Source organism: Vulpes lagopus, chromosome 18, assembly GCF_018345385.1.
Source record: "Vulpes lagopus strain Blue_001 chromosome 18, ASM1834538v1, whole genome shotgun sequence".
NCBI lineage: Eukaryota > Metazoa > Chordata > Mammalia > Carnivora > Canidae > Vulpes > Vulpes lagopus.
The window spans coordinates 43,075,734-43,099,031 of NC_054841.1; the positions used below are offsets into that span (position 1 = coordinate 43,075,734).

The following is a 23,298-nucleotide window of genomic DNA, read 5'->3' on the forward strand; positions in this document are numbered from 1 at the left end:
GTTTGTCTCTGATTCTCCAAACTCACTGTCGAGGCATTCTACCTTCTTCTGTGGTCCATTTTCTATTTCCTTCACATAGCATTCTTGTTTTTACCAATAAGAAGAAAGGAAAATATAAGGAGAGCTTCTTTGGAGTCTTGAAGGACACATGGGAGCTAAGTGGGAAAAGAAAGGAGGTGACCGTTGATGTGAAATTGTTGGGGTTCAGACCAAAGAGTCAAGAAAGAATTCTTGAAATGTCTTCAGTGCAAACAAGTAGTTTTATTAAAGCACAGTGACAGAACCTGTGGACAGAAAGAGCTGCCCTGGGATTGTAAGGAGCAAGTGATTTTATACTTTCAAGTTGGGAGGAGGTTAGGGATAACTTAAACTCCAAGGAATTTTGGAAGCAAGTGATTTTATACTTTCAAGTTGGGAGGAGGTTAGGGATAACTTAAATTCCAAGGAATTTTGGAAGCAAGTTTTCCAAGACCCTGAAGGGGCTAGGAGCTATTGTTAGGAAAAAGTCATTTATTACGGTCTACTAAAACCCTAGTCATAAGGCCCTTCAGATGTTTATCAGTGGGCCATAGGCTTGGAGGATGATTGCTAACATAGATCTTGAGGGTAGAGATAAAGGGAGTTTCCAAAGGAATCTTTATATGTTAAAGGATCCTGGAAATTGGGGTAATGTTAAACTAAGATTGCCTTTTGCCCTTAGTAAAGTATTAACATCAAGGCAGCTGAGCTCCTAGAGGAGGTCATTCTCTCTGTTTCAGGGACTTGACAATGGGCTGAAAGTAGTAAGGAAATTTAATTTTTTCCTTTTGCCTTTGTTCCCCACAAAAACCAGATGGTTCTTAGCAATGAGGAGGGTGTGCACAAGGGCACAGAGATGAGACACAGCACACATAGGCTGGGAGAGACAATTGGTTCAGTGCTGTAGGATTGAGGTAAGTATATCATGGAGGCCCTTGTACAGCAAGATGGGACATCTACTTTATTCCGTGAGTGGGGAAAATCCAGAGTTTTAAACAAGGGAAGGTCTGGGTCAGATGTGTAACTCTGAAAAATCTATCTGGCAACCAAAGTGAGATTGGGGTTTGACAAAATCTGGACAGGGAGATCATTTGGGAGGCCGTTGTAGTAATTCAGTGAAGGAGAATGAGGGCTTGAACAAAATAGGTAGGTGGAATTGAGAAATATTTAGAATAAAAAAATCAACAAGACCAAGTGATTCATTATCAGTTTCAGGACTGGGGTGTCAGAAACACAAGGGAAAAAAAATATCTTTCCTTCTACCCTTCTAGGTTCTTGGCTGGGGCTCTGAAACAAAAGACAGATGAACAAAAGAAAAGCATACAAATTAGTTTTTAAGTATGTTTTACATGACATGAAAGCCTTCATAAGGAAATGAAAACCCAACAAAGCAGTTTAACCAGATTGTTTTTGTGAAGAGTGGTAGGCTGTGAGGCAAATGCAAAGGACAAAAGGATATGAGCTAAGGATAGTAAACTGGAAGAAATTTAGCAAGGGCTGTTCTTCTGATTCCTCTCTGCATCTAAGGGTGGTATATGCAAAACTATCTCCAAAGGCTTAAGAGCCCCAAGACCAAAGAAAAAACCTGATAAGTCCAGCTTGACAACAAATAATTTACCAAAGGGACTTTCGTGTCTTGGGCAGCGGCAAGATGAGTAGATCTCTGTGATCCCACCTCTCATGAGACTCACTTTTTTAGCCCTATGGGTAAGGGAATATGTCTTGGGAGACCACCCACAGAAGAAATATTTGAGAATAGTTGTGTCAAAATCATATCTCCAGAGCAAGTCAAGAATGTTATGCCCCAAGGGTACTTAAGGGTGTGGTTAGACAAAAAGAAGTTGTGGGAGGGGTGCAGCTGTGCTGGAGAAGGCTTCAGGTGACAAAGAGGTAGTCAAGGTGGATTAATCCAAGATGATGTTAGTCCAGCTCACATAGCACCCCTCTGTCTGCAGAGGTAGCAAATGTCTCCTGCTGATAAAGGGAGGGCATCTCCCACATGAAGGTCTTATGATCTGTTTGAGGAGAGACAGGAGGGGTCAGTGGCGGTCTTCCTTGTACCTACCCTCTCTCAAAATCTTTCAGCTTAAAATGTTCAATATGCCAACAAATTTGGGGTAGTGTTCCTGAACCCCATCAGAGACAAGGAAGGACCAAAAATAACTCCCTAGTTACTAGGCTGACTGGAAGGAGAATGGTATCTCTGAGTGAAATAGAAAGTACAAGAGATTGATTAGTTTAGGGCAAGGGGAACAATGAATTCAGTTTAGGACCATTAAAAGATAAACTGAGGCATATTAAAATTATTAAGAGCTTTTTTGAGCAAAATTCAGCTTGAATCAAACAGCATCAAACTGGAAGTGATTAGGAGCCCTCTGCAAACAGCTGTCAGGGGAAAATCTTAAAAAAATCATAATGGAATAATCTAACAGTATTCTGGCATAATGTTGTAGGAACATGCAAAATGTAAATTTGTTCCACAGAACTGAATCATTATTCCACAAACTTTTTTTTATAAATTTATTTTTTATTGGTGTTCAATTTGCCAACATACAGAATAACACCCAGTGCTCATCCCGTCAAGTGCCCCACTCAGTGCCCGTCACCCATTCACCCCCACCCCCCGCCCTCCTCCCCTTCCACCACCCCTAGTTCGTTTCCCAGAGTTAGGAGTCTCTTATGTTCTGTCTCCCTTCCTGATATTTCCCACTCATTTTTTCTCCTCTCCACTTTATTCCCTGTCACTATTATTTATATTCCCCCAAATGAATGAGACCATTCAATGTTTGTCCTTCTCCGATTGACTTATTTCACTCAGCATAATACCCTCCAGTTCCATCCACGTTGAAGCAAATGGTGGGTATTTGTCGTTTCTAATGGCTGAGCAATATTCCATTGTATACATAGACCACAGCTTCTTTGTCCATTCATCTTTCGATGGACACCAGGCTCCTTCCACAGCTTGGCTATTGTTCCACAAACTTTTTATATTAAGAATAATTATGTAAAAACAAAGAGCAATTATGTTTCACAGTGTATCAACTTAAAACTAACTGGTGTTCTGTAGGTAATTTAAAAGTTTGTACTGGGATCCCTGGGTGGCGCAGCGGTTTAGCGCCTGCCTTTGGCCCAGGGCGTGATCCTGGAGACCCGGGATCGAATCCCACGTTGGGCTCCCGGTGCATGGAGCCTGCTTCTCCCTCTGTCTGTGTCTCTACCTCTCTCTCTCTGTGACTATCATAAATAAAATAAATAAATAAATAAATAAATAAATAAATAAAAATTTGTACTGGTATTAAGTTGAACTGATTAATGGTAATTCTTGGAGGTCTTAGATACGTGCTAAGCATAATTCTAAGTTTATATCGCTTTGCTTCTTATTTTTATATACTACAGAGGCTGTATCTCTGGGTCAGATTAATAAACGTACTCCTTCCTGTCACCAAGGAAAATGTGTATAATGCCTGTAGTGGCTGTAGAAAGCAGTTTTGTTTTTTAAGATTTTACTTTTTTATTCACGAGAGACACAGAGAGAGGCAGAGGGGAGCCCGATGCCAGACGCGAGCACAGCCTGAGCCAAAGGCAGACGCTTAACCACGGAGCCACCCAGGCGCCCCCAAAGCAGTGCTGTGTATACTTGGGGATTCTGTCGGTCTCCTAGGGTGCTAGAAGATGACAGTTCTCAACTACTCACCTTCTCGGAAGGACGGCAGGGACACACAGAGTGAACTGCACTAGTGCCAGTCCCTGCAGAGAACGTGAACCCAGCACAGCGAGGAGAGGAGGAAACCTGCTAGTAACTCAAGGAGGCATTCCTTGACCAGTCGAAGTCCCAAATCTGGCGCCAGCGACCGGGTCTCCCGCCGCCCCGCCCCCGCCCGCGCTGACTCCTCTTCCCGGCGAGCCTCAGTTTCCTCCGCACGGCGCCCCTCCTCTTTCCGGTGCCACACGTCATCGTTCTCGCTTCCCTGTAACTAAGGCGATGAGAGGGACTTCCTGCTTACGGGGGCGGTAACCGTGTCGGATCTGGGCGGATCCTTGAGGCCTGCCGGCCCGGCTGCACCTAGGAAGCAGCCCAGCACTGGCGTTTTCTGAAGTGCAAACGTTCAGAGGAGCTTAGGTTCTGAGGAATTTGGTTTTGTAGACTAAGGGGCGACTGTCTTGCCCTGTTCCAAGATGGCGGCGCGGCTTCAACTGCGAGTCTTGCTTCCGCTCCTCCGCCGCGGAGGCCCTCGTTGATTGGCCAGCGGACGGCGCCGTGGTGTGACGCACAGGGGCGCTGACCAGTGGGCTGAGAGCTGAGCTGGACTTGGCGGTGGGAGCCGGATCGGCGATCTAATAGCGGTGGGTTCTCGCGCGCTCCGGTGAACGGCTCCTGCCCGGTGAGTGCGAGCGCGGGTGCTAGGGGGCCGAGGGCACCGGCCGGACCTCCATGGGGAACGAGGGGTTTGCTCCCGGGAGGGAGCCTTCTCTCGGCGGGCAGAGGAGCTGAAGCACTCGGCGGCTCAGGGGGCCGCTGAGGGGGACGCGCTCTTCGCCTGGCGGTGCGGCCGGCGGGCGTCTGGGTCGGGACCCCCCGGGTCGCGGGTGCCGGAGGATCCAACTTCATTTTACCGTTGAGTAACCCGAAATGCGGGTGAAATGACTGACTAGTGCTTCGTGGCAGCTGGAACTAGAACCCGGGTCTTCCGACCACCTTTCCAGAATTCAACTTTGTCTAAACTTGGCCACTGTGTCCTGAAAAGTTATGCGGTGTTGGGATGAACGGTTCAGTTTTTCGTGTGTGTTTTTTCTTTTTCTTTTAGCAGATTCTGCTACAAAATCTTTCAAGTTCTTTCATTTACTCATTCATTTAACTCATTCGTTCAGCTATTAACCTTTTCAGATAATCTTCTTTGAGAATATGATATGATCGACCGCCCTAGAAAAATACACATTTGCTCTTGCACACAATTTTGCATACAATTCCAGGGGTGTATTGATCCTCTGAAGTCTCCCGTTGGTTTTGTGCCCAGAGTTAAGAATCCATTGTCTAGAAGAGGGGAGGGGAGGAGGCAGTGGGAAACAGAAAGAGCAGCTTTCAGTAGGAAGCTGCTTGGGGACCTTGATTGGAGCCAGTACCTTTTAGTAATGAATTGTTTTGAATGGGGAAACAGTTATTTAATGAAGCCTTTAGAGGTACTTGCCGAGAATTGTGATATTAGAACTTGCTTTGATTCCCACCTGAGTTATCCATCCCTTTGTCACTCAGGTAAGCTGCGCAAGTGCCTCCTGTGTAAAGGGTGCTTCTGTTTCCTGCCTTTGCCAGAAATAACAAATACGTGCTTTAGAGTTTGAGTTAGAGCAAACATTTGGAATATTTGTGGTCTGAGTTGTGTGTAATAAACTAATTCTTCCATTTGCTTCTCTAGCCATATAAAATCATTCTTTTAGTCCACGTTATTTACAGTATGGCACTTCTTATAACAACAGGGACAGTTATTCACCACTGCATGAAGTGAGCACTAGAGGCTACTAATAATGTGGTTCTTTAATTTGCCTGTTTTTCCATTTTTCTTGAGGGACTTGTTCCCTTAAACCCTAGTGGCTCAGATGTCTGTTAGCCTTAGCCTAGATGTTAGGACATAAACAGAATGTGTGAAACATTCAGTAGAGTTGGCATTGTGTAGGTTTGCAAGCTTAATCTATATGGCTATATTATTTATTCTTTAAAAGAAAAAACATTTATTTATTCATGAGAGGCAGAGACACAGGCAGAGGGAGAGGAGAAGCAGACTCTTCACAGGGAGCCCAGTACGGGATTCAGCCCAGGATCACACCTGGAGCCAAAGGCAGACACTCAACTGCTGAGCCACCCAGGCATCCCTACGTGGTTATTTTATTAACCAAAATTTGTTGAAGTATGAGCATAAGCAGCCATGGTGAGGTGAGAAGTCCTGGTGAAGGACTCACTCAGCATGATAGCAAACAGCATTGTAATTTTGGTGGTCCTAAGTAAAAATACTTTGGCTCAGAACTGGTGATGCTTCTCATTATGAATTAGATTCACACGTCAACATCCAGTTCTGGTCTCCACTGTTAACAAAGAGAGGAGGGGAAAGGGCACAAAACAAGATCACTTGCGATGTAAAATTTATTACAGTATTCTAATAAAGCAAGGAAGGAAAGGGGTCAGTGAGGAAGGTAGCTGGATGCTGAAACAGGGTTTGAGACTTATTCTTGGGCAAGGGGAATTGGAATTGGCTTGGTTGATATGTGTGATTTGGCTTGGTTGATATGTATGATCTATGAGAAGGTTTACATTAGAATTCAACTACTTATAGCTTAAAAATGATCAAATAAGAGTAAACTTCTGTCACCTTTTATTTATTTAAGTGCTAGAATTGAGAAAGGAATGATTGTCAAAGATAGTTGGCTTTTGGGGATTAAAGGGAAGGGAGATGTCATGCTGTAGTGACTGGTTCTTCCAGACTAAGTGTTTTAAAAACATTGCATTAGGTGACCATCCTCTTTTTTGAGATTTAGTTGAGAATGTCCCATAAAATTACAGCTTATCTTCACTTTCTTTTTAGACTATGGCAACATATCTGGAGTTCATTCAGCAGAATGAAGAACAAGATGGTGTGCGCTTTAGTTGGAACGTGTGGCCGTCCAGCCGTCTCGAGGCTACAAGAATGGTTGTTCCCCTGGCTTGTCTCCTTACTCCTTTGAAAGAACGTCCAGACCTGCCTCCTGTACAGTATGAACCTGTGCTTTGTAGCCGGCCAACTTGCAAAGCTATTCTCAATCCACTTTGGTATGAGTTCTTTTTAAAACTAGTGAAGGGCAGCCCTAGTGGCTCAGCGGTGTAGTGCCTGCCTTCAGCCCAGGGCGTGATCTCGGAGATCCGGGATCGAGTCCTACGTCAGGCTCCCTGCATGGAGCCTGCTTCCCCCTCTGCCTGTGTCTCTGCCCCCCCTCCCCCCGTCATGAATAAATAAAATCATAGATAAATAAATAAATACTAGTAAAAAAGAAGAATACAGCAAATTATGACTTTTGGGCACTGATTCAATTTGAGCAAGTCATCAAATTTGAGATGAGTGAGTGATGAGATTCTTAGTTGGTGAATGCTTATAAAGTCTCCCTAGCCTAATACTCCAGATAAAATTGGGACTTACGGGAAAAAGGTGGCAGTAAAGAGAAAGGATTTATTTATTTATTTATTTATTTTTTTAAGAGAAAGGATTTAAAATTCACTCTTTTCCTTTTTTTTTTTTTTTTTTTAATTTCAGTTTGCTTTTGGCTTAACCGTAGATTATATTGATGACTCTTGAAGCATTCCCTTCCGCCCCCCAAATTGAAAAGTTTTAGACGGTTTACTCACACTTACCTAGTATGGTGATGGTGTTTGGTAGGAAGTGATAGGCAGAAGAAATCACAACTCTTAATAATTGTTAATTGTAATTTTTTATACCTGAGATAGTAACCTATGATATTTCTCTTAAATGTGGGCATTCATTATCTGAAAGAATTTTTTAGACAGATGAAGAGTATCACAAATATTCTTTAAAAGGTATGATTTGGGGGCATCCCGGGTGGCTCAGTGGTTTAGCGCCACCTTTGGCCCAGGGCGTGATCCTGGAGACCCAGGATCGAGTCCTGCATCGGGCTTCCTGCATGGAGCCTGCTTCTCCCTCTGCCTGTGTCTCTGCCTCTCTCTCTCTCTCTCTCTGTGTCTCTCATGAAAAAATAAAATCTTTTAAAAATAAATAAAAAAATAAAAGGTAAGATTTTTATATGAGGGAATGTTTTTTTACTGCATTCCCCTTACTGTTACTTAGTGTTCCTATGTGTGAGATGCTGTTGTTCTTCCTTTTGAAGAGATAGCCATTGCTTATTAACTTTCTAAATGTAAAAAGGTGGGGAAAAGCAACTGAAGCATTATCTTTAACCAGTTCCAGGAAGTGTATCCACCCAGAAGCATGCCTCCCAACCTTTTCAAGTGAGCTAGGTGAGGTGAAAGGCAAGTTTTTCCTGTGCATGAAATGTGTTTTTAGTATTGAAATTTAAGAGTTTCACATATCCGCCTAATAAAGATGTTAGGAAAAAATCGCAGATTATGTTAAGATAAGTTGCCAAAAGGGAATAACCTATAATTTATAAAAAGTCATGAAATTTTAAATATTAATCTTTTTTTTCTAAAGATTTTTTTATTCATTCAGAGAGAGCGAAGAGAGAGGCAGAGACACAGGCAGAGGGAGAAGCAGGCTCCATGCAGGAAGCCTGACGTGGGACTCGATCCCGGGTCTCCAGGATCACACCCCAGGCTGCAGGCGGCACTAAACCACTGAGCCACTGGGGCTGCCCTGAAATTTTAAATATTATCAAGGAAATGAGAAAAAATAAAAAAAGATTTACTAACTTTTCATTGTACAGTAGGGAGGACATTTTTGGTGTACCTAGTAGTCAGAACTCTTAACTGCAGTGGGCATTTTGCATACCTCCATCCATTCATGCACATGCACAGAAATATATTTATGTGATTTACTGAACTTGAGGATTGAATTTGAATGCTTTCTACATTAACAATGAAAATGGTACTTAGCTGTAATATTTATTTTTCTCACAGTCAGGTTGATTATCGAGCAAAACTTTGGGCCTGTAATTTCTGTTTCCAAAGAAATCAGGTATGTGAATTTTTTAAAAAAGTTTTTCTGTGTTTCATTTTAGTGGAACAATTCTAAAAAAAATTAAGTGAGGTTGAATTTATGTCTGCTGTGGTAGTCTTCAATTTCTGCTGAACTCAAGGTGATAGCTTTTGTTAAGCATCATTGAACGCGGAACATTTGTGATTTCTCTGTTGAACAGCAACTCAGTTTCGTTATGTGGGTTTTTATCATTTAGTGTGGAGGGACATAGAAATCACTTTTTTTTATGTGCTCTTTAGTAGTGAGTATGTTACCGTAAGATAACAGATATGTTGTCTGTATTTCATTTGACTTTAGTTTATTCTAATTGGATAGTGTACATTACTAAATTTTCATTTTTTGATCTTTGTAACTTTTAGGGTTCAGGTACCAGTGTTAAGCCTCTTTTGATTTAGAAATTTTGAAACTAATCTAGAAGAGCTCAAAAATGATGAGAGAAACCTCTGGTTAAAATAAACTATGCCTATGATTCTAAAACTGGATTGTGTTGATCTTTGTATTACTTTGCACGTTTACTAAAAATCATTGAATTATATATTTAAAAGAGTGAATTTTTATGGTATATGAGATATATCTCAGTAAAGTTAGTGAAAAATTAGTTGTTCCCAACATAGTATACAATGCTCTAGTAATCTTAAGATATTAATAAGATGCACTTATTTATTCTTATATTTGATTATAATTAACAGTTTCATTCTCAGATACATCACACAGTAAGCCCAGTGATGAATAGACCAATCAATGTACTAAGTATAGGCCTGGAAATTAGAAGCACATACCATTCAAAATTTACCTCCACAAGAGATTCAGAAGTATATGCAAATTTTAAAGACTTAGCCATGCAGAATCTACATTCAGAATCGAGGTCTGTGTTTATATAATTTTTAAGATTTTAATTTTAAGGGGCACCTGAGTGGCTCAGTTGGTTAAGCATCTGCCATTGGCTCAGGTCATGATCTCAGGGTCCTGGGATCGAGCCCTACATTGGGCTCCCTGCTTAGCAGGGAGTCTATTTCTCCCTCTCCCTCTGGTACTCCCCATTCTTGTGTTCTCTCTTTCCCTTTATTGCTCTGTCAAATAAATAAATAAAATCTTTTAAAAATTTTAATTTTAATTTTAAGTAATCTACACCCAGCGTGGGGCTTGGATTTACAACCCAGAGATCAAGTGTCCCACACTTTCTGTACCTAGCCAGCCAGGTGCCCCATAGTGTTAATTTATTGTGAAAATTCTAAGGCATCAAAAAACAATGTTAGCAGAGTAAAAAGGCAGTCTACAGAATAGGCAAAGATATTTGCAAATTATAAATTTAATAAGAGACTAGTATCAGGTCATTTAGGGGAGAAAATAATGGAGAGATGTTTATAGGTTCAGAGTTTCAGTTTTGCAAAATGAAAAGAATTCTGGAGGGATCCTTGGGTGGCGCAGCGGTTTGGCGCCTGCCTTTGGCCCAGGGCGCGATCCTGGAGACCCGGGATCGAATCCCACATCGGGCTCCCGGTGCATGGAGCCTGCTTCTCCCTCTGCCTGTGCCTCTGCCTCTCTCTCTCTCTCTGTGACTATCATAAAAAAAAAAAAAAAAAAAAAAAAATTTAAGAAAAGAATTCTGGAGATGAATGGTGGTGGTGGTTGTACAACATGAATATTTAAGACCACTGAACTGTACACTGAACAAAGATTAATATAGTAAAATTTATATATATTTTACCACCATAAAAAAAATTAGGGAAAAAATCTACAATCTGTGAATGTCAAATGTTTGCAGAAAGTTTTAAAGACAAAGGGCTTGTGATAATAAGTTGAGCAGGCACTCCTTTTCCTGTTCCTTATATTTTCTGTACTTGCTAGTTTTTCTACAATGTACATGCATTATTTATTGATAACAGCTAAAATAATAAACCCAAATAAACACGTTAGATTTCCACATAAACTATTGTTGAGACAGCCAAAATCCGAGCCCTTAATTTGCAGGGCGACACTGAGGAAATGGTTTATAACAGTGCATTTTTTAATCATCTAGAAGTTACAACATACCCTAAAACTGCATTTAAAAAAATTACAATGGGATATAAATATAAGGCTGGGTTATTGAGTTAAATTTTGATATTTTAGGGGTACCTGGGTGGCTCAGTTGGTTAAGCATCTGCTTTTGGCTCAGGTCATGATCCCAGAGTCTGGGATTGAGCCCCACATCAGGCTTCCTGCTCAGCAGGGAGCTGCTTCTCCCTCTCTCTCTGCTGTCCCTCTGCTTGTGCTCTAGGCTCTCTCTGTCAAATAAATAAAATCTTAAAAAAAAATTTTGATATCTGATATATATGTATATTTAAATGTAGGCTCTGATTTAGTGGGATAAGAACTGAGTCTGCATGATCTATATTTTACACTTTCAGAATTAAAATGTGGTTGTTACCTATTTTTATAAATGGAGAATAAAAGGTATAGCATAAATATATTTCAGCCCTAATAAAAGATTGCTTTGTTTTCCTCCCTTCAGTTTCCTCCTGCTTACACAGGCATATCCGAGGTGAATCAGCCTGCTGAATTAATGCCCCAGTTTTCTACAATCGAGTATGTGATACAGGTAACTTCTTTGTCATGCGTTTAATGAGCTGTGTTAAACATTGACTTTCTCCTGAAATAATTCATCTTTTCTATCCCTTACCCTTCTGGGCAGTTTAAAGCTGTGAGGGCAGCAGGATCCTGAACACATGATCATGGTGTGTGTGCATGTACTGGGATTACTTGCAGTCTTGATAGAAGACTAGAAAAGAGATCAGTGATTGAGTTCAGCACCTATCCCCCTCAGCCTTCTCCAGCTTTGTGATGGTATTGCATCTTGTAGTCAAGCTCAAAAACCTTAGTTTCATTCTTGACTTCTCTTTCTCATGCATTCCGTCTCTAATCCATGAGGAAATCCCATTGGGTCTATATTCAGGATCTATCCACAGTCCAACCACTTCTTTCCCCCCAGTGCTTTTGTCTTGGGTCAGCCACTGCCTCTCACTTAGATTACTGGCAATCTCTTAACCGTTCTCCATGATTTAATCCGTTCCCACCTATATTTTATTCTTAACCCAGAAGCCAGAGTAATTCTTTAAAAACATGTCACGTTACTTTGTGTTCAGAAACCTCCAGTGGTGAAAATGGCTCTCTTTCACCCAGAGTAAGATATAGTTGTCAAAGCTCTGTGTGGACCAGCCCTGTGTTACCACTTGGACCTCAACTTGTATTAATATTCTCACTCAGCCAAATAGACCTCATGACTTTCCTTGAACTTGTCAGGAATGCTCCTGCCTGTGGGCCGCCTCTAGCTCTTCCTTAGGCTGTATTGCTCCCTCCCTCTCCTCAGGGTTTTTGCTGTCATGTTACTTTCTTAATGAGGCTGTCCTGACCTCCTAAGTAATATCAGAACCTGCCCCCTATGTTTAGTCCTACATCCCTTACCCTCTCCATTCCAGAAAGTCAGCTGCTTGAGGCAGGCAGGGATCTTTGTTCTTTGGCTCACTGATGTATCCCAGGACCTGGAACAGTTTCTGGCACATGGAAGGCATTCAGAAATGTAGAATGAATTGTTGGAGAGAAATAGTTTTTACATTTAGTTTGTTTTAGTGTAACCTGTCATGTAATGAGGTGTGAGTAGAAGTTAGTTAGATGTCCTTTTTCCCTGACAGTAAATGTAGATATAGACTTGTTATTGACATACCTGATTTGCTTTAAAAAGAGCTGGTTTTGTCTGCCTGTGTACTAATCATCATATCCTGTTTCTTTGCACAAAGCGAGGTGCTCAGTCCCCTCTGATATTCCTCTATGTGGTTGACACGTGCCTAGAAGAAGATGACCTTCAAGCACTCAAAGAATCCCTGCAAATGTCCCTGAGTCTCCTTCCTCCAGATGCCCTGGTGGGTTTGATCACATTTGGGAGGATGGTGCAGGTTCATGAACTCAGTTGTGAAGGAATCTCCAAAAGTTATGTCTTCCGAGGGACAAAGGATTTAACCGCAAAACAAATACAGGTTTGTGCCTTGTTCGTACACAAGCAGGAAGAGGGAGATTGCTTAAACGTTAATTAGTCATTCACTCTAGTGTTATGGGACATGAGGCTTTTTGTTTTTTTTTTTTTTTAGGATATGCTGGGCCTCACCAAGCCTGCCATGCCCATGCAGCAAGCGAGACCTGGTCCACCACAGGAGCACCCTTTTGTTTCAAGCAGGTGAGCTACTAACATAGAATGTTGCACACATAGTAGTATGCAGGGCAATCCACTGGAGTGGAGTGAGGAAAGAAAAACATTAGAACTTTTATTTATTTCCTTATTTTTATTTTTTTAAAATTTTTTTTTTATTTAAAAAAATTTTTTTTAATTATTATTTATTTATGATAGTCACAGAGAGAGAGAGAGAGAGGCAGAGACACAGGCAGAGGGAGAAGCAGGCTCCATGCACCGGGATCCCGGGTCTCCAGGATCGCGCCCTGGGCCAAAGGCAGGCGTCGAACCGCTGCACCACCCAGGGATCCCTATTTCCTTATTTTTAAAGAAAAAAAGAAATGATTAAGTGCAACAGTATTTAATGTTTAATGATGTATATAACATCACTATATGTTTGAAAGTCATAGCTAAATTGTGTATGTATACATACATGTGTATATGCATTTGTGTCGGTAGATTTGCTTAGAATGTTTTTCCAGTTAGTGTCATATCATCACAGATGTTTTGAGATCACTGTCTTCCAGTCTTCCTGTCCTCTTACATGCGGCTCTTGTCCTTTCTAAGTCTTAAGTAAAACTAGGAAAACTCAAAAGGCTTCTGTGGGATGTCCTCCAGCAAACCTGAGACCAGGCACTTCCTTCCCTCAGCCCTTTGAGTGCCTGAGACTGCCTGGGGCTGGGTTAATAGCAAACATGATAAAATGCATTGCCTGACATGCCGGGGACAGCCACTTACTGTGGTAAGAAACCAGTGCTTTTCTCTAGTTACTCCTAAGGCTCAAGAGAAACACTTGAGAATCATTTTAAAGTGGATCTTTAGAATGGTGAAAGTGGGGGCACCTGGGTGGCACAGTTGGTTTAGTGCCCGATTCTATTTCAGCTCAGGTCATGATCTCAGGTTTGTGAGATTTAGCTCCAAGTTGCCCCCCCCCTCACCTCCCCCCGCACTCAGCAGAGAGTCTCTTGGAGATTTCCCCACTCCTCCATCCTGGTTCCCCCACTCTCCCTGCTTGTGCATGCACTCTTCTTCTCTCTCCTCCTAGATAAAATAAATCTTAAAAAAAAAAAAAATACAATGAAGGTGGTCCACATATAGGAACTTTACATGGATTGAATTCAAGTTAGACCTGTCTTTAGGATTTCTTGGCTGATTAAAATTTAATTAAACTGATTTGTTCTTATTAAAATTCTTTTTTTCCCCCATGCTATGTATATAAATTGCTATATATTAAGCTTTGAATTATATTCTTGAATAAAATTGCTTTGAAGAGAAAAAGGTGCAAATCTTTACTACTCTGAGTAATATTCTTGAAGAACTCTGTCACCTAGGATTAAAGACCAGAGTGCTTTATTAAACCAGGATTGATGTGTCCATTGAAAATCATACAGATTTCTGCAGCCTGTTCACAAGATTGACATGAACCTCACTGATCTCCTTGGGGAGCTGCAGAGGGACCCATGGCCTGTGACTCAGGGGAAGAGACCTTTGCGATCCACTGGTGTTGCTTTGTCCATTGCTGTTGGCCTGTTGGAGGTAACTCAGAATTTACCAGGGCGCCTCAGACTGTGCAAACTTGTTCTCACAAGTTGTATTTACTAGTCTTGTTTGAAAATTAGTTGTGAGCTAAATCACTCAACTGCATTAATTTATCAGAAATCACTTTGGTCGTTATTATTATCTGCAATGAAGGAGCCCCATGCTGTTTTGAAAATGTCAGAAGTTTTCATGAGAAACACAAGGCCATTAGGGCAATGGCAAATACTCAAAGTGAATTAATAAAAGTGTACAAAGCCCTCAGGTTGGAAGATAGAGGGCTGCTTCTCTGCACTGTCATCTGTGTTATTTTGCACTATCATCAGTATTCAGCATAGCTGAAGAGAAATGTTTGTGTGTGTGTGTTTTTTTTTAAGGAAGTAGAAGCATACTTGGGATGGGCTATATGTTTCTAAAATGTTGCCATTTACTGTTGTAGGGCACTTTTCCAAACACAGGAGCCAGGATTATGTTGTTTACTGGGGGTCCCCCCACCCAAGGGCCTGGCATGGTGGTTGGAGATGAATTAAAGGTTCCTATTCGTTCCTGGCATGATATTGAGAAAGATAATGCACGTTTCATGAAAAAGGCAACCAAGGTAGGTGCTCTTGGACACAGGCTGTAATTCTGGTAACCAGGTGCTGAGTTTAGGCTGCTCTGGAGTGACACCTACTTTGCTGAGGTCATGCTTTGTGGTCAGCAAGTTGCTCTTGCCCAGAAGACCTTCCAGATCTTGGCTGCTATTAATTTGATGCCCCAGCTCTAAGTCAGTAGGGTTGGTGGTCTTAAAACTGCTAGAAGTGTTCTGAGATTGAAAACTATGTATTTATTTAATTTAAAGGAAACCGTCTCCATATTCTTATGTTTGGTTATATCCCTTTGGTATAGTAAGGCATACCTAATGAATAATGTTTCCTAAAAGTAATTTTTCTCTCTTCCACAGCATTATGAGATGCTTGCTAACCGAACTGCTACAAATGGTCACTGCATTGATATTTACGCTTGTGCTCTTGATCAGACTGGACTTCTGGAGATGAAGTGTTGTGCAAATCTTACTGGGTATGTTGAGAGCAAACAGCTGGGAAAATGGAGCCTTAAAATGGTAATTTTAAGGAAAGAGAAGTGAGTGATGGAACCATAGGAATGTGCAAGGCTGACTTAGATAAGCTTTCAGAAGATTGCGGGCTGTGGTGTCTGTGGCAGGGAGGGTGTATGGGAGGGCCTCTTGGAGAAAGAAGCAATAATTAGCTGGAGATTGTAAGGTTCAGTATGAATGAATCCTATCAGAGTAACTTCATTTCTTCCTTAGAGCTGTTCTAGAATCTATAACAGGGCAAGAAAGTAAGCAAGCATGGGGCACCTGGGTGGCTCAGTTGGTTAAGTGTCTTCGGCTCAAGTTATGATGCCAGGGTCCTGGGATTGATTCCTGCTTCTCCCTCTGCCCCTTCCCCCTGCTCATCTGTGCATGTGCGTGTTCTCACACTCTCCCTGTCTCTCATGAATAAATAAATAAAATCTTAAAAAAAAAAAAAAAAAAAAAGTAGGGCAGCCGAGGTCGCTCAGTGGTTTAGTGCCGCCTTTGGCCCAGGGTGTGATCCTGGAGACCCGGGATCGAGTCCCACAAGGGGCTCCCTGCATGGAGTCTGCTTCTCCTTCTGCCTGTATCTCTGCCTGTCTTTCTGTCTCTCATGAATAAATAAATAAAATATTTAAAGAAAAAAAAAAGTAGGTAAGCACGGAGTATGTGGCCTTCAGCAAGCCACTTCCTTGCGAGAAGGGGAAGGAGTCCGGTCTGAATGCCAACGCATTAGGAGACCCTTCGACCTGACTTAGTAACCATATGTCATGACCAGCATGGAGCACATGTTCATCCTAGAGGGTGCATGGCAGGACATGCTTAGCACCTAAGTCTGTATCATGCAGACAGGCCACAGTGGAGAGCTGTAGTTCCCCAAGTATGATAGGGCCTCACCAGCAACCTTCAGGGTCCCCTGGGGACTGAATAGCAGTGTACCTCCTTGGGTGTCACTCCAGCTTGCTGAATCAGATTCTGGGGATGCAGCCCAACAGTCATCTTTCATATACTGTCCAGGAGATTCTGGTGCATGTGAGTATGGGAACTGCTGGTGTGCACTACTGGGTCTGAAGCAGGCTGTACACCAGCATCTTCCAGGGAGCTTTATTATTTTTTTTGTAAGGCTCCATGCTCCATGTGGAGCTCTCCTGGGGAGCTTGCTTGCTTTATTTATTTATTTATTTATTTATTAAATTTTATTTTTTATTTATTCATGACAGAGAGTGAGGGGGTTGGGGAGAGAGAGAGAGAGAGAGAGAGAAGCAGGCTCTGTGCAGGGAGCCCGACCAGGACTCAATCCCTGGTCTCCAGGATCACACCCCAGGCTGAAGGCAGCGCTAAACCGCTGGGCCACCGGGACTGCCCCTGGGGAGCTTAAAAAGCTACTTTTGTTTTGAGTCTTGTCCCTCAGAGACTCTAATGGCAGTTAGCATGGGGTGTGACCCAGCATCAGCATTTGTTAACCTCCCCTGGGTGTTTCTAACATGAAGTGGAGTTTGAGAACCACTGGGTGGACCCTTAGTGATCTGAGTGTGGTTGAACACAGGCAGCATCAGCCTCCTGTGAGAGCTTGTATATTCCTGGGGAATGTAGCCTCTGGAGCTTTCCTCAGACCTTTTGTCTCAAAATCTGCATTTGAATAAGATCCTAGGTGATATGCACAGAGCAGTTTGAGAAGTTCTGGCATAGAGCTGTGGGGTGTTTCTGAGATTCTGCATTTCTAACAATCTCCCAGGTGACACTGCTGGACACGGCTAAGTAAAGAAGGGACATATAGAAGGCAAAACTCAAGTCACCCAAAGCAGTCCCAGAGAGCAGCAAATGTGTTAGGTGATCAAATGACACTGACATAGCTATACCAGTGAGCCACATTTGATAAGATGAATTCCTACCACAAGCTTTTGTCGTAGAGCATCCACGGAAAAGCTTCGCTATATTTGTGAACATCCTCAAGTTTATATACCAGAGTTCATCTCTCACCCTCTCTCTCTCTCCCCCTTTCTCTCCTGCCATCATTTCCATCAGAATCTCAGTGGGGTCTTTGACTCCTGAATGACTTGGTATTTTGGTCACATAACTCGTTGCACAAATATGGTATTGGGGAAATCTGTTAGCAGTGATATTAAAAAAACAGTCGCAGAGGTTTTAGTTGTGGTTCAGTGTGAGCTAGCTGTTTGGGAAGACTTTCCAGCAAAGGCAAGGTGATCATAAGCTGTTACAGGAATTAATTATCTTCAGAGAAGATTATAGTTTTGGTTTTCTTGGTGCCAGGCACACCCAGATTAGATTGTCTTCCATTCTGAGTATTTCGGTTTCAAAGGGATGTATAGAGGAACTGGGGATGTTCAAAGGCAAGTGGTAAGTGTGGTGAAGGGGACTTGAAACTGTCATAAGGAGAATGATTGAAGGATATAGAAAAGATACCACTGAAGACACATAGGGTGTGAGATCTGTATTCAATAATCAAAGGCCTCTTCTATGAAGAGGGCATCAGATATGTTGGTTGTGTATGTCACCAAAGGGGAAAACTAGAACCAGTGATAGGAGTTGCTGGGAAATAGAATTTCACCCAGTAAGAAGAAAGACCTTATTAAGCCTCTGCACTATCCATGCCTGGAATGGACTGCCTGTGGAGGGTGTGCGCTCCTGATGCTGCAGGAGTTCAAATGTGGTCTATGTGATAACGTGGCAGATGTGTTGTAGAGAGTTGGTGTGAGTCAGGATTAGGTTTGTGAGTGCAACAGAGGTAGGCAGCCAGGGCTGGGGTATTGATTTCATCATCATTCAGCATCATTGGGGCTGAGGCCCTTCCTATGTGGCTCTGCCACCTTTATGTGCTGCCTGCAGTCCAGGATGGTAACTGGGCTTTCACTATATTTGAGCAGCAGGAGGGAAAGACCTGCACCTTTCCATGAGAATGCCCCCTCCAAATCACAAAGGCTGTTTCCAACAAAGCTGAGTTACATGGCCACATGCAAGGCAGGCTGGGAAATGTAGGGTTTTTTTTCCAGGGAACCATGGATCCCATGACTAAGGAAGGAGAGAAGGGTGGACATTTAGGGCCAAAGAGCCCTCTCTGTCCCTGGAGGGGTCAGGCATTCTGAGATAGCTGAACCAGATGAATTTGTGTTCTGCCTAGTTCTGAAATCCTGTTTGATAAGAATTGGATACATAGCTGGCATCATGCTGTGTTTATCTGCCCAAATATGTGAACTGAAATTTTGAACAGTATTTTCCTCTAACTCCAAAAAGGCTAGAATATAATAATTCACGTACAGCCGAAGACTCAATGTTTTGAGGCAGTGAATTAACTTGAGAAAGATTTCCGGCAGGCTTGGGTATTTCCCCTACCAGAGGAGAATGAGGTGAGCTGGACTCGTTTTCTCAGTAGATAACCTGTTAAGCCTGTGGGTTTATCATTGAAGGGTTTTTTTGTTTTCTCTTTCTTTTGAAATAATTCAGATTCACAAGAAATTACAAAAATAGTACAGAGAGGCCTGCCCATACTATTCTACCTGGCAGCTCCCAGCGGTAGCATCTTACAGAACTGTAGTGCAGTGTCCCAACCAGGAACTGACATTGGTATGATAAAATGAACTGTATTATAGTCCCTACTTGGATTTCACCAGTTTGTGTCGGTGCTCATTTTTTTTAATGTGTGGGTATCCATAGTATGAGACTGTACCACCTATAGATGTGTGTAACCATCACTGTGGTAAAGATTTAGAACTGTTCTAGAGAGTCCTGTCTTTGATATTTTGAAAACAGTGTCTCTTCTAAGTACAAATTGAACTTGCCGTCTCCCATTTGAGTTAGTAGCACCTTCATGGATGTGTTTTTTTTCCTTCTTTCAGTTACTGTGAACACCAAGGAAGCATCTGAATGGCATTCAGTCATCCTAAACATTCACTTTCTTCTTTTCTTCCTAGAGGCCACATGGTGATGGGAGACTCTTTCAACACTTCTCTCTTCAAACAGACATTCCAAAGAATTTTTAGTAAAGATTTCAATGGAGATTTCCGCATGGCATTTGGTGCTACATTGGAAGTGAAGGTATGATGGCTTTCTAACTCTTGAACGGAGGATTAGTGTTCTTAGTAGTCAGATATGTAGAAGCCTACTTTGCTGGACACAGGCATCTAACGGTAAATTAAAAGGTTCCCAGCAAAATAGTTGAGCAAGGTATATTGATTCTGTCCCTTTGCTTCTTGAAGATGACCTGTATATTAATTAACGTTCCAAAGTGCTGTCTGATTCCCCTGCAGGCTCTGCTCTAGGACAGCCCATCTAAGAAGGGTGGGGCCTGAGCACAGAGGCAAGCAACCACGTGGTGTTGAGTGCCCCTCCACCCTGCCTTGCCCACATGGGTCACCACATTCACAGAACTGTGTTGATATTTAGTAGCACCTGCCTGCAGGCCAGCCAGAGAACAGGAAAATAATGCAGCATTATGAGCGTGATCTTGTTTTTTTCTTGAGAAAACATTAGAAGGAGCTGTTACATGATAGGATTAGCATTACTGCTTTGAGAATTGGAGATAATCATTAAATCTTTTATTTTTTTATTTTTTTTAAAGATTATTTATTTATTCATGATAGACACAGAGATTGAGAGAGAGGTAGAGACACAGGAGAAGGGAGAAGCGGGCTCCATGCCAGGAGCCCGACGCGGGACTCGATCCCGGGACTCCAGGATCGCGCCCTGGGCCAAAGGCAGGTGCCAAACCACTGAGCCACCCAGGGATCCCCTCATTAAATCATTTAGATTAAACTTTAAACAGTCTTCTCGAATGTTTGAATTATTATTTTTTTAAGTTGAAGAACAGACTTTAACGAATTGAGCTTTTATTTATTTATTTATTTTTAAGATTTTATTTCTTTAGAGAGGCAGAGACACAGGCAGAGGGAGAAGCAGGCTCATGCAGGGAGCCTGATGTGGGACTCGATCCCAGGACTCCAGGATTACGTCCTGGGCAGGCGCTAAACTGCTGAGCCACCCAGGGATCCCCACGAATTGAGCTTTTAAAGTCTAAGTACATTGGCCTTGTCTTTATGTTGGAGTTTATGAATTAAGTAATTTTAAAGTAACATAAAACAGTATATTCACTGATGAGAAATTATAAGTAATTATTTATGGGATTGGAAAAAAATGTAGTATTGTTAGAGTTATTTTCTATGGGTATAATCATTTCAAAGTCGGGGGAGTACCTGGCTGGCTCAATCAGAAGAGCATGAGACTCTTAATCTCGGGGTTGTAAATTTGAGCTCCATGTTGGGTATAGGGATTACTTAAGTAAATAAACTTAGAAAAAAAAAAGTAAAGCAAATCCTTTGTTTAAAAAAAATTTCAGAGGTGGGAGAGTTGAAAATGCTGCATCATATTTGGAACAAAGTTAATGCAGTTTAAAAGGAGAATTTTATTAAAGTTTGCATCAGATCATAGTGGGCATGGAAAAGCTTGTAAGAGCCTGATCCACGTAGGATTTCTTATTGGCGGAATGATAATGGTCCCCTATTTTTCCTGGAAGTTTTAGCTATGTCTTTTGTGGGAGGGCAGTTCTGCATGAATTTTAACTTTATATTCTTGTGTATTTCCCTTTTAGACTTCTCGGGAACTGAAAGTTGCAGGAGCCATTGGTCCTTGTGTGTCTCTGAATGTGAAAGGACCATGTGTGTCAGAAAACGTAAGGAAAGCTCCATCATCCTCATCTCCTATGCCTCAGGATTTAACCCATTAGAAATGTCAGAGCAGGGTAGTCTTAGATCCTGTCACTTGTTGGGATGTGTCTTTGATGAGGGGAGAAGGGTCAGCTCTTGATGATGACCACAGCTCTGAGATGTGGTTGTCATACCTGTCTATCCATCCATCTATCTAGAGGGTCAGAGAGAGGGTCAGAGGGGCCAAGTATCTTGCTGTCTAGGCAAGACAGAGCTGATAAGAGGAGCTAGAGCCCAGGTTCCCCTAACCCCACTGTCCTTGTGTGTCTACCGGTGAGCCATACACCTGTTCTTTTTAACCAGCAAGGCATTCAGCAAGATCCTTCAGGAATAAACCTCTGTGCTTGTTGCCCTTAGGGACAAACCTTTGTCTCACTTCTCAGAGACCATTTTGAATTGGTTGGGCATGAATGACACTGTTGTGTATACAGATAGCTGTGTTCTTTGGGTAAGAAATTTTCAGAATATGTGAACTCAGTTAAGTTACACTGGTGGTGAGGTGGTTTTGCTGGTGGCTCACTTCCTCTGCTTGTATTTTAGCTGCCAGGAGAACAAACCATTGTGTCCAGTGAGGCCTGTCCAGGGTGGTTCTGGGCTGGGATTGTCCCAATCCCATCCTTCCCTTGTTCTTTTCAGCGAGATGGTGGTGTGTAGAGCCAGACATGGATACAAGGGCACAGATCTGCCCGTGCCAATCTTGTGGCCCGGACAACATACTTACTTGCTCTGGGATTCAACTGAGTCTTTATCTGGAAAGTGGGGATAGTAATGTACCTCACTTGATGAGCGCTGTTGGAAGAGCTAAAGGAGTAAGTTCAGGTAGAATGCTCAGAAGAGCCCCTGACACAGTGAAAGCTCATGCCAGATTACATTTTTCACATCCTCACTTTGTCTTTATTAGCAGTGAACATTGACTTAGTGACTACTTTGGTTAACCTTTTGTTGAAGTTGCCAGATGCAAAGTGATTTGATCAAGAGAATATTCCTGTAGTCCCTTGGGTTAGGCGGGTAGCTGCCCAAAGCCTGTCTAAGGAGTCCCTCATTTCCCCAGTGTACTTGGGGACTTGTACCCCCAATTCCCGGCAGGGTGTCAGAAGGTTCTAAAATAGGTTCCATAGACTTAAAATCTGCCTAAGAAGATGATTTTTATGAATCAGTATGAGCTGATTAGCTGTTCTAGCATCCGGTAGAGATCAGCCATGAGATTTGGGGATGGGAATTGGAGGATGCAAAGGGGGAAATAAATTCAACATATAGAGAAGCTTAAAGAAGAGTGTGAGGAGTCCTGCATACGCACCATTTAGAGTCAGCACTTGTTAACATTTAGTTATACTTGTCCTCTTTCTTTGCATTATTTGCTCTATCTAGCTGGTCATTATCTCTCTGCCATGTTCACTTTATCATGCTTCACAGAACCTTGAAACAACATGCTGTAGACGTCATGACACTTAATCTTTCAATGTGCACCTTCTAAAATTAAGGATGTTCTCCTACCACAACATTATAGCAAACCTAAGAAAACAATAATTTGCTAATACCATCCATGTCTAGTCATATTTTCCTAATTTCTCCCCAAATGCCCTTCAGAGCGGTTTTTTCCACCCTCTAACCAGTATTGCATCTAGCATAATATAGCCTTAGTCTTTTTTTTTTTTAAGATTTTATTTATTTATTCATGACAGACAGAGACAGAGGAAGAAGCAAACTCCATGCAGGGAGCCCAATGTGGGACTCAATCCTGGAACTCTGGGATCACACCCTGAGCCAAAGGGAGACGGTCAACCCCTGAGCCACCCAGGTGTCTCTATCCTTAGTCTTTTAAAATTTGGAACAGTCTTCCTGTTCCTCAGGGGTTTTTGCTTGTTTTATTTGATGACATTGATTTGTTGAATAGATCGTGCCAAGCACTGGTGTCTTCTGCAATAAAGTATTGCATATTCTTGCTGTATGGGATTGTTTCCTTGTAGTGGTGGTGAACTGGTTTCTATCCTTCCTATATTTTCTGTAAGGTGGAAGTTAGATTAGCAATTAGATTCAGGTTAGACCTTTTTATCCACC

General features: G+C 42.2%; 1 protein-coding gene across 2 annotated transcripts in view; it reads left to right on the plus strand.

The window, feature by feature from the left end:
• The first annotated feature begins 4,009 nt into the window (after positions 1–4,009).
• Positions 4,010–23,298, plus strand: part of SEC23B (SEC23 homolog B, COPII coat complex component) — a 37,357-nt gene continuing 18,068 nt past the window's right edge. For both annotated transcript variants that reach the window (XM_041733273.1, XM_041733274.1), the window contains exons 1-11: positions 4,010–4,400; positions 6,591–6,814; positions 8,630–8,687; positions 11,203–11,289; positions 12,485–12,721; positions 12,833–12,918; positions 14,304–14,448; positions 14,888–15,046; positions 15,392–15,507; positions 19,453–19,576; positions 21,126–21,206. In XM_041733273.1, the coding sequence (XP_041589207.1) occupies positions 6,594–6,814; positions 8,630–8,687; positions 11,203–11,289; positions 12,485–12,721; positions 12,833–12,918; positions 14,304–14,448; positions 14,888–15,046; positions 15,392–15,507; positions 19,453–19,576; positions 21,126–21,206 (1,314 nt within the window). In that variant the 5' untranslated portion in view covers positions 4,010–4,400; positions 6,591–6,593. The remainder of the gene's footprint in view (positions 4,401–6,590; positions 6,815–8,629; positions 8,688–11,202; positions 11,290–12,484; positions 12,722–12,832; positions 12,919–14,303; positions 14,449–14,887; positions 15,047–15,391; positions 15,508–19,452; positions 19,577–21,125; positions 21,207–23,298) is intronic.